The 14,066-nt window shown below is 50.4% G+C and overlaps 1 protein-coding gene across 13 annotated transcripts in view; it reads left to right on the top strand.

Annotated features, from left to right (window-relative positions):
* Nucleotides 1–14,066, top strand: part of KCNMA1 (potassium calcium-activated channel subfamily M alpha 1) — a 725,292-nt gene that overhangs the window by 211,062 nt on the left and 500,164 nt on the right. For 12 of the 13 annotated variants that reach the window (XM_035022513.1, XM_035022505.1, XM_035022592.1 and 9 more), the window contains exon 2: nt 6,745–6,906. In XM_035022513.1, coding sequence (XP_034878404.1) covers nt 6,745–6,906 — 162 coding nt within the window. Of the gene's footprint in view, nt 1–6,744; nt 6,907–9,319; nt 10,522–14,066 lie in introns of those variants that run through there. The other variant, XM_035022578.1, reaches the window with a different exon arrangement.

Raw genomic sequence — 14,066 nt, 5'->3', positions numbered from 1 at the left:
TCCCTCCCTCCCTCCCTTCTCCTTCTTCCCTCCCTCCTTCTTTCCTTCCTTCCTTCCTTCCTTCCTTCCTTCCTTCCTTCCTTCCTTCCTCCCTTCCTTCCTTCTTCCCTCCCTCCCTCCCTCCTTCCTTCCCTCCCTCCCTCCCTCCCTCCCTCCTTCCTTCCCTCCCTCCCTCCCTCCCTCCCTCCCTCCCTCCTTCCTTCCTTCCTAACTGCACACCCTTGGCTCCTGTCCCTCACCAAGATGGAGCAGGTGCTTCCGCAGAGCTCATAGCATTGTGCTGTTGAGGACACGGCAGTGAACTAGAAAGAAATGTCGAGTCTTTCCCTCACGGAGCTTACAGACAATAAGAGAGGACCGACGTTGGCAGGCTAGTGGTATCAGTGCTCTGAGGAGGAATAGAGCAAAGGCGCGGGGTGGTGGTGGGGGGGTGTCACTTTCAACAGGGCGGGCAGGGAAGCTCTCAGTAAAAAGGTCACGATGATCTGAGAATGGTGAGGGAAGTAGCCGTGGGGCTCTCTGGGGGCAGGGGGAGCAGCCAGTGCAATTAGTCCGAGATGGGAATGGGTCTGGAACATTCTGGCAGCACGAGGAGGCTGATGCGGCTGGAGAGAGTGAGTGAGTGAGTGGGAGACTTGTAGGATGGCGGCAGATTGGGTGCGTTGGACTGTGTGAAGGCTGTGACTTGTCCTCCCAAGTGGGACGAGGAGCCACAGGAGGGGGTTGGAACAGCACCAACACGATCTGACTTATATTTTTTAGAGTAGTTTTCCTCCCAGATGAGCTGTTCAAGCCACTTCCCAGATCTGGAATGAGGAGCCGGTGTCCAGAGAGCTGAGATGAAATCAAACCCGAGGCAGCCTCGGAGCTCCTGGGGGCAGCCCCAGCAGGGAGCCGTGAGGAAATTCTGAATTCCTCCCAGCAGCTGACCCCCCCATCCCCTCTCCAGTCACCCAGCAGGTGTGGTGCCCAGGGTGGCCTTGGCACCAGCCTCAGCCGACAGGTGTTGGTACGAGTGTACCCCGGGGTGAGTGAGCCCAGCCAGGCAGCAGGTGCAGTGGCAGCTCACAGGAGGGTGGGGCCAGCACAGTGGGCCACCTGGCAGGACTTGGCAATTCCAACATCCTGCTGGGGCTCAGGGAGATAATGGGGGCCCTGCCCTGCAAGATGCAGCTGGGCGGGGATCTGAGAGTTGAACCGTGTGTTCTGGGAGGCCTGGCTTTGGGGCCCAGGACTCCTTTCTCCAGAAGAGCATTGCTTCCTGTCCGAACCAGAGGACAGCAATGCTGCCGTCAGTGCGCCCCGCCCCCCCAAGACAGTTCAGTGCTATGCTCCACCTTATCAGATCACAAGGCAGCACTCACTGGTGTTTATAGAAGAGGCTTTGAGAAATGAACTAACTTCTTCAAGGCCATCCAGAAAAGCTTGACTTGGATTTGAGTATTGTGAGCCTCTGGGTTCTTCCTACCACACCACAAACCTGAAGTTTGCAGGATACTGGGTCCAAAACAGGAAGGATGAGAGACGGAGAGGGGGCCCAGACCTGAGGTCTGGGGGTTGTGGAGTCCTGGGATTAGAACGGGCTTGCTCTCCAGTACTGGGCCAGGGCCGCTCCCATTGCTGGGGAAAGCCAGGCCCTTTGAAGACAAGAAAGGTTGCTTCCTGCCGTGGCCCCTCCACCCGAAGCCTGGCCCAGTGGTTTCTGCCAGTCCCAGGAACACCCAGACTCCAGGTTGCAGGCTGGTGCAGCAGAGGGATGTGCTTGGGAGTGGCTGGTTCCTTCGGGCTGCATTTGAGGAGATGCATCATCTTGCCCAGGAGGCAGCAAGGATAAGAGCCGGAGAGGCGGCTGGGGGGGTGGGGGGCGGTGGTCACTCCTGGCTGGGCTGGGGGGCACTGGGCATGTGGCTTCCCCTCCAGCCCGCGGTGTTCTTATGTGTATAATGAGGAGGGTTGGCATCCGAAGGGTTTACTGAGGTCCCTTCTGACGCTTTGGTGTTTGATCTTATGATTCAGGAGCAATGCCTGAGCATCCAACTGACGTGTGCTCTGTGTAGTGAGCACCAGGTGCGTGTGGTCTGGTCAGGCCCTTGGCCACAGATGACAGAGGAGGCCTGAGGCCCTCCGTGGCCACGCCAATAGGAAGTCACTGAGGGGAATGCTCGAAGGAATAGGGAGAAGGCACAGCAGGGGTGAGGCCGGTGGGAGAGTGCCTGAATGAGCAGGCAGCAGGTGGGGACTAGTCCACTGTGCCCTCAGACCCCTGGACCCGCACCCTCGCCCTGCAGCCCTGCCCACCCTGCCATCTGGGTACACATTAGATGTCCCGTGCTGTCTGCACGAGGGAGCTGTGGCTTGTTTTATGGAAGACTCTGGTAGGGAGAGAGGGCAGGGCTGGAGGGAAGAGTGGCCTCCGAAGTAAGACTGAGCCCCTTTATCATGGAGGTGGCTGTAGCCAGATCTGCATCTTCCGGGACACACCCCCAGGCCCTACCCTGTTTTGTTCTTTCCTGCTCCTTCTTCCTCCACATTCCTCTCTTCTCCCCAAGGCATCTTTGTCTCCATTTCAGAAAATCTCTGGTGTCCTGAGGCTGGGGTAGCTGGAGCCTATAGCTTGTGGGGTCTCTCTCTCTTTCTCACTCACACACTCACACACACAGGGGGACATGCACACAGTGGTCTCCCTGGAGGATGAGTGGGGATCAGGGCCAGGTCTCTCCTGATACCAGGGAGCCTGCCTGACCCTGCTCAGGAGTCCTCCCGGAAGGGTAGCTGAGTCCTTCTCTGCACTGGGAAGTGGAAGTTTTGATGGATGCCCACTTTCTGGGTTCAGAACAAAGCACCAGTCCCCACTGTACCCCACCCCTCCCCCCAGCAAGGTCCTGGAGGCATAGGAGAGAGAGCAGTGTCCTGGGACCCAGGAGGCAGCTTCCCTTGGGCCCTCAGTCTCCTCATCTCTAATGGGAGGCTGATCTGATGGAGTTCAGAATCAGAAGGGATCTAAGAGGCCACTTGGTCCAGGGCCCACTCTGTGTAGGAATCCCTGCCCCCACTGTCCTGGGGGGTGCCCCGCAGCTCCTGCTGGAGCCCCTCCAGAAGTTGTGTGCCTTCCCTCCCAGGGCCCATTGCCTCGTTGAAAAGTCATAGCTGTTAGAACCTATACTCGCTTATCCTCCGTTCTGTAATTATGAAGATTTCTCTCTGGGTCAGTGTCCCGCCTAGGGTCATCAGCGTCTCTCTCAGGGCCACCGATCAATGTGATGGTGCATTTTAACTGATTATCTTTGGAGGCAACCAGTCCCAGCAATGGGGGCTCTGTCTTGGCAACCATAGCTGCCTAGCCCCAGGCCAAACACTGTATGTCGTTGATCTGACTTAAGCTTCGCCACCATCTTGATGGGGTCGGCATGCCGGTCCACATTTATATGGAGGAGGTGAGGCTCATGAGCTTGTCAGTGGCAGAGCTGACCAAGCTCCGGCGGGCTGTCTGCCTCCAGCCCTCTCAAGCTCTGTGCCTTCTTCTGAGAAATACCTGCTCTCAGTTACCCTGTTTGTGCAATGGGGATAACTCCACCTGCCTGTTGGATTATCATAAGCTCTGAGTAAGGTCAGACATGGAAAGCACTTAATTTTTAGTTCTGGCTTGAGAAATGGTGGCCAGTCACTATTATACTGTCCTTACCATTCCTTCCCTGCCGTGTGTCTCTGCAAGGACACAACCCCCCTGGGCCTCTGCCCTCTTTTCTCCAGAGCGTGGGGTTGTACCTGCTGCCAGCGAGGGATGCTTTGGTCGGAGTGAGGTCAGAGTGGAGGGGGGCTTGCCCTCAGGCCAAAGGGGGCTGCCCTCTGCAGCACGCTCTGCAGAGCTCCGGCCTCCTTGCTGTCCTGCTCCCCCAGGCCTGCCTCCCACATGTGGTAATTAAGCCCACAGCATCTAGTGTCAGCAAATACGAACACGGGCATTATCTTTCTTTAGTCTGTGTTTTTCCTTGCCTATCATAAAGTAATTAAAATAATGAATGCCTTGTAAAACAATAGTTAAGAGGGCTGGCAAAAGGGCATTATCTGCAATACACCTCTTGTGCTCTGAATTATTGATGCATTGAAAGCACCGTGACTGGGGTGGACTCACTGGCTCCTGGCCCTTTCCATGCGGCTTCTCTCTTCCAAGGTCTGCTGGTCTGCCAGGTGGCTGTGGGGCCTGAGCCTCCAGGGCTGAGGGCAGCCTGTGGCCATGGACCAGCTCTGACCACGTCGCTAGGGGGGCACTGTTCGGAAGGAGACACAAGAGCCTCTGATTTGAGGGCTTTGCCCTGCCCCGACCTCGCCCTTGTCCACCCCCAGCCCCTGGTTCTGAAAGAAGCGGGTGGTTCTGTCCTGGGTGAAGGGAAACACTGGGAAAGAGCTGGGGGTTCAGATCCATATCCCATTTTAGATCAGGGCAGGGATGATTAAGCCATGTCAGCATGATTAGGGACAGGGATTCTCAAAGTGGGGTTCCCGGGTGGGAAGCATCAGTATTCTCTGGGAACTTGGTAGAAATGCAGGTTCTGGCATGGGACCCAGCACTCTGTTTTAACAAGGCCTCCACGTGGTTCTGATGCCCACGTGAACTTGAGAATCACTGTTTTCGAGGGCCAGTGGCTCAAGGAGAGGTGGGAGGTGGTGGGACTAATGAACTGAAAGTGTGTTGTATGCCTTTGGGCACTGGTTAGTCCTGTCAACATCTCTGTGGCAGGCCATATTTTCTCCCATCTTATGGGGGGGCTGTCCCATGGGGCATGAGAGCTGAATCTACACCTGCAGTTCCTGAGGTTCATAGTGAGGGCCTCTGGATCAGGGCTGTTGTGATTTTCAGGACACCCAGCTATGCAGAATCTCCACATGGTGAAGACTCAGGGTCCTAACAGGCCACTGAGACTGGCCTTAGGTTGCTTGGGTAGCAGACTCCACAGTGTCAATAGCTGGCCCCCGAGTGTGCCCACCCTGGGGCTCCCCCACCACAGGCCTTCTCTTAGACTATTCTAGCTCCCTGGGGCCTCATACACTTAGAGAGACAACATGAGCACCCAGTTCTGCCGATGTGCCTTCTGGCTTCCCAGCTTCCCTTGAACCCATGGAGGCCAGAAGGGGAGAACCCTGTGTCAGGAGCAGCTTCCTGCCTGCCTGCAAATCCCCAAGAGGATGACTCATCCTGTGCATCTCATCTCTGTTTTCTTTCTTTTTTTTTGGATATTTTTTTATTAACATATAATGTATTATTTGTTTTAGGGGTACAGGTCTGTCCTTTCCTCACTCTGCCTTACCCCCACTCACTGCAGACGAAGGTTTTCACCTCTGCCTTGGTTTCTCTCCCTTGATCCAACTCACAGTGATCCCCGGTGTCTGTTTGCTTTGAAACTTAATTCTAAGCTTTTAAATGCTGAACATAATTTTCCGGCATCTTTTTCTACATCTATACTTGCAAAAATAATCTCAGTGGATATTTGAGTAGGGGGCCCAGTTAAATTTAAATTTTATGTAATGAATATATTTTTAGTATAGCTATGTGTCGTGTAAAAAATTTGTTGTTTATCTGAAACTCAGTTTTCTCTGGGTGTCCTGTATTTTGTTTGGCAATCCTAGGCCCAGTGAAGGGTGATACTCATAACCCTTTTTATTTATTCATTCATGTTTATTGAGCCACCTATATGCAAGTCACTCTTTTAGGCCCTGGGGATGCCGGAGTTGGTAGGGGGTGGCAGACTATGAATGAAAAATAAAACAGAAAAGGTGGTGCTGTTGGAAGGCAGAAGTGGAATTTTAAAAGGGTAGCCAGAGAAGATTTCATTGAGCAAAGACTTGAGGGAGGTGGTGGGAGGGGGAAGCTTTGACCCCCTGTGGGAGAAAAGAATTCTAGGCAGAGGGCACATTGCATACAAAAGCATGCAGTTTAGGGCCCCAAGTTGGCCTCATTTATCTAAAGAAATCAACCTTGTTTCCTCAAGCATGTTTTTAGCCATGAAGGGGAATTTATTCTCTTTTGTAATTAAAAAGCTCTGGTGTGGATTTCAGGCACAGCTGGATTCAGGTGTTCAAATGACATCAGTATTCTGTCACTTCTCCTAGTTTCCTCTGTGGTGGCTTCATTCTCAGGGAAGGATTACCTTTCCTACTCTTTCCAGCAAAAGTCCCAGGCTTGAGGTGTATTGGGTTGGCATGGGTCATGTAACCGTCACTGGCCCAGTTGCTCTTGCTTAAGGGATGGGATGGTCCAATTAATCCATCTCTATTCCTGGAGCCACTGTGGGCCTTCAGTTCCTTTTGAACTACACAGATGGCGATGAGGAGATGGGGATTTTCTTAAGAAAGATAGGGCGCTCCTGCGAGCAGGATAGGAAACCTGGGCAGGTGGAGACCACAGCATGCCAACCTCATCTCCTTTGTAGTTATTCCATGACCCTAGACAAGATGCTTTCTCTCCTGAGTTTAGTGATTTTTTATCCCCCTTTAAAGTGGAAAGAGAATAATTTCATTCTTTCTTTCACAAAGATATTTTAAGAGAAAATAAAGAAAAAATTCTTAAAAAAAAAAAAAGATTTAAAAGAAAATCAAAGGCATCATGCATCCCATCTCCCTGCCCCTTGTACCTTCAAGCCAGTTCCCCCATCAGCCAGGACCCTTCCAACTTTGATTCTTTTGGGTAGGTTGTGTTTAATGAATTCAATTGGTTCCTATTCTCAACGCTGTTCTCTCTGTTGCCAGGAGGCGCAGAAGATTAACAATGGCTCCAGCCAGGCGGATGGCACTCTCAAGCCAGTGGATGAAAAAGAGGAGGCAACGGCAGCCGAGGTCGGCTGGATGACCTCCGTGAAGGACTGGGCGGGGGTGATGATATCTGCCCAGACACTGACTGGCAGAGTCCTGGTGAGTCCCCAACTCCCTCCTCCTCGGCGAGGCCTGCTGTCTGGTCCATGATGCCTCTGCTTAGAGGGACACCATGTTTCCCGGGGCTTCTCCAGGCCTCCGGCTATTGGGAAGTGGGGGGTGAGCAGTGGGTCATGGAATAGAGGCCGGGTTCTCTGTGTACATGAGCCAGTAGTTTGAGGGATATCTGCAGAGTGGGCCAGCAGCTGGGGCAAAGAGGGTCTGTTGGGGAGGATGTAGAGCATTTCCTCTGCCAGCAGCATAGGTATACACAGGCATGCACACATACATGAGCATGCACACAGACGCACACGTACACAGCTTGATAATCTTGGAGAGGAGAAGGGAGTCGAAGAAATGTGTGCTCAGAATTCTGCAGAGAGCCCATAAAGGATAAATGCCAGGATCCAGAGAGTTCTCTTGGCTCTCTTGGGTTTGCTCTGGACAGGAGTTCCCCTGAGAAGGATGCTGCATTCCAAATGATTTCTTGTTACAGTTCTGGAAGCTGCCCTTCCTGGGCCTGAAGCTGGGGCTTGGTCAAGACTCATTTGGCTCAAAGAATGAATGGGAATGTCCTGACAGTTGGGTGAATCAAAGATCAGGCAGGGACATTGGAAACCTTGATGTTTCCTGGCAAAAGCTCAGTAAGGAGGTGATGAAAGGTATAGGGAGGTGGTGAAAGTTCCACCCGTCAGAATCCTTCTTGGAGAGAACTCTACATTATGTTTGCAATGAATATCTCACAAACTGCTTAAGGGAGGGGAGAAGACACTGAATGTCATGCTCGTGTCACAAAGGTGGTGGCCAAACAGCCTCCCAGGAGGACAAGGTTCTATGAACTGAGGGAGCTTTCAGGAGCCGAGCCTTCTGGAGAGTCTGGATGCGAAGCTGTGGCTGATGTTAGTTGCTGGCAACATAGAAAAGGGAGAAATTTAAAGCTGGGGCTTGGGAGAGGAGGAGAGAGGAACCAGTGAGGCCAGTTGCTGCCTGGAGCAAGACAACCCGGGTCAGTAGGACCAGGAGAGACCTGGTGGCACGGAGCGTCTAATGAGCAAGTGAAGGTGGCTTGCTGTGGGCTGTGCCATGTTACCCCCATCTTCACCTCCCTGCAGAGTCTTTGGTAAAGGCTCCATTGCTCTTTTGTGCTTGTGTAAGAGTGGATTCTGTGTAGGAAGCTTGTGGAGGTTGAATTCCGGGTCTGGGCATTCATGTGGGAGGAAATGCAGGCAGTGCATTCTCTACCTGTGGTAGTGATGGTGGACGAGGATCAGCAGACACTTTGGTTGCCCAAATGTGATGCCTGTCGCTTCCACGTGGCCACTGTAGACAGCCCTAATTATCTTCATCAGCATCAGCCAAGAGTTACCAAGGATGACTCGGCTAGGTGTTTTTTCCAGCCCTATGGAAAACAAGGAATGATCTAATTCCATTGCACCATGGACGAAAGTTATTGAAGGAGTGTCTGGAGGAGAAACGCGATGAGTACAAGCATTGTGTGGGTGTGCGTGGGGGGCACTGAGCATGGGGACATAGGGACCATCAAGCAAGCCTTCGTGGCAGTTCACAGGAGAGCCTTTGAGCTAAAACTTCCGTTTCAAGATGAACTGAGCCCATGCTTGATGACAGAGAAGATGTCAAAGATAAAAGCTTGGGAACAAGAAAGGGACCACTTAGTGGGCCAGAGGCTGAGGAGAATACCTAAATAATAAACAATTAGACAGAAAGCATTTGAGTTGAACTTTGAACTGTGAGCTAGCATCATGAATGTCCATTGAGGAGAGGGGATCATCCCAGAGGGAGGGAAGGGGTGGCGGAGAAAGGGCACGGCGCGGAGGGAGGCCCAGGTCGTGAACACAAAGCCACCCGAGGGGACGGAAGCCTGGAAAGGTGGGCTGGAGACAGCTTGTCAGGTCTTCAAATGCCCAGCTGAAGAAGTTGGACTGAATTTTGTAGGGAAAGGAGATTTTGAGGGAGGGGCATCACGATGGGAGGTTGTGCATAGAGAAATACAAGCGGACAGGTGGAGGGTGGATTGGGGAGGTGGGAGCTCGAGGGGCTAGGGTCAGTGAGGACCATGAGCTCTGGTGCTGGGGACAGGCCACCAGCGAAGCTGCTGCAGCAAGGCCTGAACGAGCCCCACCCGGTGCCGGCAGGTGGGCAGATGTGCTTTGGAAGCAGAACTTACAGGCCAAGTGCACCAGTAGTCGTCTTGATACTCTTGCTCACGGTAACATTCTTGAGAGCCTCTTGTGAGACAGGCACTGTGCGAGGCCCTATACATTATGATCAGGTTGAAGGGCGAAGGCCATGTTGTATTTGCTCCCTATCGCCCATTTTGCCGTTGGGCTGTAGGGGTTCATTACAAGGAAGCAAGTGAGCCAGTCTTATCAATGAATTCATGTCTGTCTTACAGTCGAGAGACCCAAGGCTTAGGAAGGGCAACACCTGGCTGAAGAATATGCAGCCTCAAGTGACACCACCGGGCTCCGATCTGCAGGCCTCTGGACTCCCCGTCTAGTGCTCTTTCTGTGTCATTACTTCCCAGTTGAAGATAATGCCTCTTCTTTTTCTAAGCCACTGTCAGCCGTTGCTTCAGCTGTGACATTTTGATATTACTGTCTGAGCCAATTAGGTCCTGAGGTGGTTTGGCCTGATTCTCTTAACATTCGCCCAGAGGAGCACCATCTGCCTCAGCCTCCCATGACGCCAGCTTCTCTCTGAAGGTCTCCTTGGAGAAAATCCTGCCCAGGCCGCCCTGGCTCACTCAGAGCAGAGCAGGCCCCGCTGCACAGAGAGCAGGCGTCTGGGAGTTCCGGGCAGTGCCTCCGGAACAGGCCTCTCCTTCAGGACGAGGCAGGGCTTTGCTCTGAGGAGGGAGCAGATTTCACATGGAAGTCTCAGTGCGCACGAGAAAGCAGCTCTGCCTGTTCAGAACCGAAGGATGTGTTTGTCTTGAGCTGTCCAAATGTTTATCCTTGCAACAATGGGACTGAAGCAAGACTAGACATCCAGCTGTTCAGAGTTTCCCTATTCAATTTTTAATTTTTTCTTTTTCTTTCTTTCTTTCTTTTTTTGACACATGGCTCAGGAGCTTGGCCTCCACACCTGGGCCCCTTTCTTACCTGTCTCGTTGTCATAGGTGAGAGTCTCAGAGCTGGGCATTGTGGGTAAGGCCCAGGTCGGAGAGGATTCCCCAAGACAACCCCAGCACATCTGTAGACACACCTGCTGTCTAGGATCTCTCGGACGAGCCCATGGTTCATGTAGTAAGTGCTTATTTCTCACCTGCACCAGGCACACTATTCTGGGCCCTGGGCATAAAGCCACAAGCGACAGAGATGCTGGGTGTGAACTCTTTATATTGATAAACTAGATATAAAGTTGTAGAGCTCCGTGTGAAAAAGGATAAATGATAGAGACCATTCAGCAGGGCTTTAACTTCCCACCTGGAGCTTCGGCTTCAGGTCTCGGAAGAGCCTGCCTTGTCTCCCGCTGTGACACTCAGGCTTAGCTTCCAGGAAAGAGCAAGACTGGACAGAGTCTCCGCTTGGAGCGCATGGCTGAGGGGTTCTGCTTCCAAGCGAGCACCAGGCGGGCAACGGTTGCAGCTTCCTTTTTTTTTTTTTTTTTTAAATTGCAGATATTTATTATTTTTTGATTATAAAAGGGGGTAAATGCTTATTTCAAAATTTGGGAATATACTGGGAGAATTGGTGGAAAGTCCACTTTGGGACGTGGAGCTGGCCCACGCTGCAGAATGTTCGGTGAATGCCGTGGAGATACCCCCCAGCTGTTTGGGTGTTGCTGGGGCTTTGTTCACCACACCTCATGTTATCCCTTTTATGCACAGACTCAGGAGATAGGTGGTTCTTTGTGCCAGGGATTGCTGTGGTCTTCCTGGTGGACCTTCTGTGAACACTTTAAGTTGGGAAAGGGATCATGGCCCTCTCCTCGTAGTGGCTGCTATGAGCCAAGTTCATGGCCCACAGAAAACACACAGCATCTCAGGATTTGCATTCTACACGTTCACATCCCCCTGACTTCATCTCTTTGTCTCTTGGCTCATTTTCCCTTTGTCCTGATTTTCTTACTCTCCTCCTCACGCTTTACACGTATGTGGTTATATGCTCCATTACTGTTTGGTGAGCTAATTAAATTTTTCTAAGAATAAGGCTGTGTGTATAGATAAAGAGGGCAAGAAACAGAGTAGGCTTTTGTATTATTTCGTTGTACTTTACAGAATCAGAAGCCAAAGTCAGTGGTTAGTAGTTAGTCTAGTTCAGGGTCAGTGAGGTGTTCTGTACGGGGTCAGATAGTAAAGATTTTAGGCTTTGCAGGTCATAGGGGCCCTGTCACAACTACTCAACTCTGCCATTGTCATTTGAAAGCAACCGTAGACAATACCCAGGTGTGACTGTGTTCCAATAAAACTTGCCACAAACAGGTGGTGGGCCAGATTGTTGTTCATGGCCATAGGTTGCTGACCCATGATCTGTTTAGTTCCTTATTTAGCAAATAAAGAAATCAAAAGGCAGAAACTGGAAGAACTTCCCTAGGAAGGAATTTTCTAAGGTAAAGAGAGCACAAGAGGGACAGTAGCAGAGAACCCATTTGTAATGAGGAAAATTATAGACACACACACGACCTCAAGTAGACACACATATGCACTCACCCCATCTCTGTGAAGCATCTTGTTTCTGAACCTTCATGTTAATTCCTATATTGATCTCCGAGTGGCTGTCTCTTTAAGAAAAAACTATGTCTCGTGGCCAAGAATGGCCACATCTCAAGGTGTAAGCTGGGTCTACATTGCCTGGGCCATACCCCAGTCCCTTTACACAGTCAGTGCTTTGTGCTTCTCTTCACAGACTGGTTTTGTCCACACAATGATCAGCTCCTTGAGCAAAGATAGAACTCTTAGAACTGCTCTTTATGGTTATTTTCCCTATATTCCCATGCCAGTACATTTGCATATTGCTCCAGGAAACATCTAAATCTAATCCATGAACTGAGAAGGTATGCTACTTCCTTTACTGTCATGGGGATGATTTGTTGAAGGAGGGGAAAGAAAAACACCAATCTTGGGGTGCCTGGGTGGCTCAGTCGGTTAAGTGACTGCCTTAGGCTCAGGTCATGATCCTGGAGTCCTGGGATCAAGTCCCGCATCGGGCTCCCTGCTCAGCAGGGAGTCTGCTTCTCCCTCTGACCCTCCCCCCTCTCATATGCTCTCTCTCTCTCATAAATAAATAAAATCTTAAAAAAAAAAAAAAAAAAGCAAAACACCAATCTTTCCCTTTATCTCCCTAAATACATCGCCTGTGGCATTTTACATTCACGTAAATAATACAAAAGCCTACTCTGTTTCTTGCCCTCTTTATATACATAGGCTGGGCCATATCTATCTTTATCTCCTAGGGCCCCAAAGAAAATACGCCTTTCAAATAGAAATAATCCTATCGGTTTAATAGGGTTAAATAGACGTGTTCTGTTGTGCCATTTGCACATGAAATTGGACCAGTTGAATAAAATGGAGGTGCACATGGGCATGGGCTTAATCAAATATGTGACATTTGTTGCTTTCATTTCTCCCTTAGGTGACTCATGGTGCTGCTGACATTTCTCATCAGCAGCCTCTACTTTTCTTTTCCAGGGCTGCCTGGTGGCAAATTCACTCACCGCTCACATTTCCATCTCTCTTTGCCTCTCCTCCACGCCCCCTCCCCTTTTTATTACATTTTAGGCAAATCTACATAAAGTTTTTATTCACCTACAAATGTCCTATGTCGCGGAAAGACCAGAGGTGTCATGGGCCTGCATTCTTAGTAAGAATGTTCTCATAGTGAAGAGGTAGATCCTGCTATCTGTGCACTTGGGGGTCAGTTGGGATTTTGTTTGAGTTTTTTGTTAAATCCCGTAAGGAGCCTTCTTTTAAAGGAGATGCATGGCAGTCCCTCTCCAGGACTTAATAATGGCCCTTCATTTTTTCCTGTGCAAAGAGTTTATATTTTGGATATGAATCAGTAAGTCAAGGAAGGGGTGTTTTCTTTATATCATTAAACAGGAGATGTTTTGTCCTCACCTGTTGAAGGGCGCACTAGATTGCCTTAGATTTGTTACCTGTGACCCAGCACCATTGGGTGGGAGAACATGAGTCAGGGAAGTCACTGAATCCAGCAGACACTCATGATGGGTGGTGAACTGCCTGTCACTGGAGACGTTCAAAGACAGGCAGGATCACATTTGGTGCCGTTGCTGTCGGTTGCTTAGACTTCATCCCCACGGCTTTAATTGGGTTCTACAGAAAACTAGATCTAGGAGATGCTCTAGGATAAAAATGGGTTTCCTGGAACTTGGACAGACTTCATTTCTCTCCTCTTTTTGAGATTTGTCAGTGCATATCAGCATGTAAGCCTTGAAGAAGTCCTGTAGTAAAAAGGCAGAAAGACTGCTTTGCCCAGCATTTCCCATTCCTGTTTCACCATCGAACCCTTTCTTCATGAAACACCTGTGGGCATCATAAAGAACACACTTTGGGAAACAGTTAAGTAGTCCAGGGATCGGTGAACTGTAACCCACGGTCCAAATCTAGCTCACTGCCTGTTTGGCTCACAAGCTCGCAAGCTAAAGATGGTTTTTAAATTTTTAATGGTGTTTTAAAAAAAATCAAGAATATCTTGTGACATGTGGAGTTATATGAAATTCAAATTTCAGTGTTCATAAACAAAGCTTTATTGGGACACAGCCATGCTCACTCATTTACATATTGTCTGTGGCTGCTTTTGTACTGAACTGCAATGCAGAATTGAGTGGTATCCACAGAGTCCAAAATACCCACCTGCCTAAAATAGTTACTGTCTGGCCCCGTACAGAAAACGTTTGCCAGCCCCCAAACTAGATTAACTTCCCCCTCTGCTCCATGACTGTCAGTATTTTTAAGTAGCCAGAGGGATTTGCCCCACAGTTCCCCGTAGCACAAGTTAATGGATAAGGTGTACTATCTAGGCCCTTAGGCAGACATTTAGTCCCACAACCTCAACCAAATGATGTGGTAGAGATGGGGAGACAAAGGCCAGAGCCAGGTGGGCCCCCAAGTTCGACAGCAGGTTCCCAGCTGGCTCAGTTTAACGGATTTCCCCTTCCCAAGGTCAGTGGAGTGTGTC

This window comes from Mirounga leonina, unplaced genomic scaffold (genome assembly GCF_011800145.1).
Source record: "Mirounga leonina isolate KUSES-001 unplaced genomic scaffold, KU_Mleo_1.0 Mir_114, whole genome shotgun sequence".
NCBI classification, from domain to species: domain Eukaryota; kingdom Metazoa; phylum Chordata; class Mammalia; order Carnivora; family Phocidae; genus Mirounga; species Mirounga leonina.
Note: the sequence above shows the minus strand (reverse complement) of the source record. Positions and strands in the feature narration are given on the sequence as shown.